This window comes from Nestor notabilis, unplaced genomic scaffold, assembly GCF_000696875.1.
Source record: "Nestor notabilis isolate BGI_N333 unplaced genomic scaffold, ASM69687v1 scaffold7879, whole genome shotgun sequence".
Classification (NCBI taxonomy): Eukaryota; Metazoa; Chordata; class Aves; order Psittaciformes; family Psittacidae; genus Nestor; species Nestor notabilis.
In genome coordinates this window covers 66424-68244 of record NW_009943229.1, presented here as the reverse complement: position 1 = coordinate 68244, position 1821 = coordinate 66424, and the positions used below count along the sequence as shown (strand labels likewise).

The 1821-nt window shown below is 47.4% G+C and overlaps 1 protein-coding gene across 1 annotated transcript; it reads left to right on the top strand.

Annotated features, from left to right (window-relative positions):
- Positions 1–717: 717 nt before the first annotated feature.
- Positions 718–1558, top strand: MRPL35 (mitochondrial ribosomal protein L35; the record flags this gene model as incomplete). Its single annotated transcript, XM_010021825.1, has 2 exons — positions 718–862; positions 1370–1558. Coding segments are annotated over 2 exons (334 nt in total), but the record flags the coding sequence as incomplete, so codon positions are not given.
- Positions 1559–1821: the final 263 nt, after the last annotated feature.

Genomic DNA, 1821 nt, shown 5'->3' with positions numbered 1-1821 from the left:
GGAGCGGGGCTTCCGAGGGGGCTGGTGGTCACCGCTGCGAGTGACCGAGCTCTCCTGCTTCCGCTAAGTACAGAGCTTGGCGCGGGATGTCAAATGGAACGGACTTTGCAGACACATGCTTTGCAAATAGCCCTGATGTCACCGGCACTGGTTCTTTCGCTGATGATTCACAGAATCGTGGAGGGGTTTGTGTTGGAAAGGAGCTTAAGATCACCCAGTTCCAGCCCCCTGCCGTGGGCAGGGACACCTCACACTAGACCATGTCACCCAAGGCTCTGTCCAACCTGGCCTTGAACACTGCCAGGGATGGAGCATTTACCACTTCTTTGGGCACCCTGTTCCAGTGCCTCAGCACCCTCACTGTAAAGAGCTACTTCTTTATATCTAACCTGAACTTCCCCTGTTTAATTCCCCCTGAATGTCAGTAGCAGCTGGATGTTTGCTCTTGAGTGTTTCACCACTTCCAACAGATGAAAAAAACTTTTCAGCATGAAATAATAACTTGAGATTAATTTTGACATGAGTTAAGCACCGCAGCGCTCATACGTGCTCACTCCTTCAGTTCTGTACTTTGTGTTAGATGAGCTCTTGTGAACCTTGAAACAAGTCACAGCCACTTCTGAATCCTCGTTGCATGAAAGAGACAGTGACTGCTATTAGAAAAAGTTGTTTCATTCCTGTTTTATGTTTTTTCCCGTGTTCTGGGGGTGTTTTTAGCGTCACGTCTCTGCTTCCAAGTATCCTGCATCAGCCAGCGAGGACTGTCACCTACTATGGCTTACGGAGTGGAAAGAGGAAGACAGTGAAGGCTGTCGTCGCTCGGTTTCTCCGGCTGCACAATGGCCTTTGGGTCAGGAGGCAGGTGAGGCTTTGTAATATAAGTGTTTTCTTTGTACAAGGGCATGGAGTGATGGGGCAAAGGGAATGGCTTTAAACTGACAGAGGGGAGATTTGGATTAGATGTTAGAAAGGAATTCTTCACTGAGGGTGCTGAGGCGCTGGCACAGGGTGCCCAGAGAAGCTGTGGCTGCCCCATCCCTGGCAGCGTTCAAGGCCAGGTTGGACACAGGGGCTTGGAGCAACCTGCTCTAGTGGAAGGTGTCCCTGCCCGTGGCAGGGGGTTGGGACTGGATGACCTTTAAGGTCCCTTCCAACCCAAACCACTCTGTGATTCTATGTTTATTTACAGTCTAATTACAGGCTTATTGTTTTCCTTCCATTAGAGGGCAGTAGTTAGTAGGCAAGTTTCAGAAAGCTCTGTAGAGACACGCCCATCTTTCCAAAAGAGGGGAATTTCCCTGCTTTGCTTATCCATACATCTGTGTGTGTGTATTTGCAGCAACTGAAAACTTGTGTTTTCTTCTGCCAGGCTGGTTATAAGAAGAAACTGTGGAAGAAGTCAGCTTCCCAGAAGAAGCGTTTGAGAGAGTTTGTGTTGTGCACTAGAACACAGTGTAAACTCCTCGATAAAATGACCACTTCCTTCTGGAAAAGAAGGAATTGGTATGCAGATGATCCCTACCAGAAGTATCACGACCGCACAAATCTTCGTGTGTAGGAATCTGGGATTCACTTTTGCATCTCTGTAGGTGATATATGTGGTGTAGACTTAATTTTTGACATATCCATGTCACCTCATCAGGATTGTGGCTGTCAACGCCCACAATAAAGGAATATTCAAGACTTATCTTCCAATGCAATTTGTGTTACGCTTGGCAGAGGTCAAGCTGGTCATGTTCTAATGGCTGTTGGTTTCCCGTGGTTGTGTGTAACATGGGTGAATACAGTCTCAACATCACTAAAAGTGAATAAAGCAACATA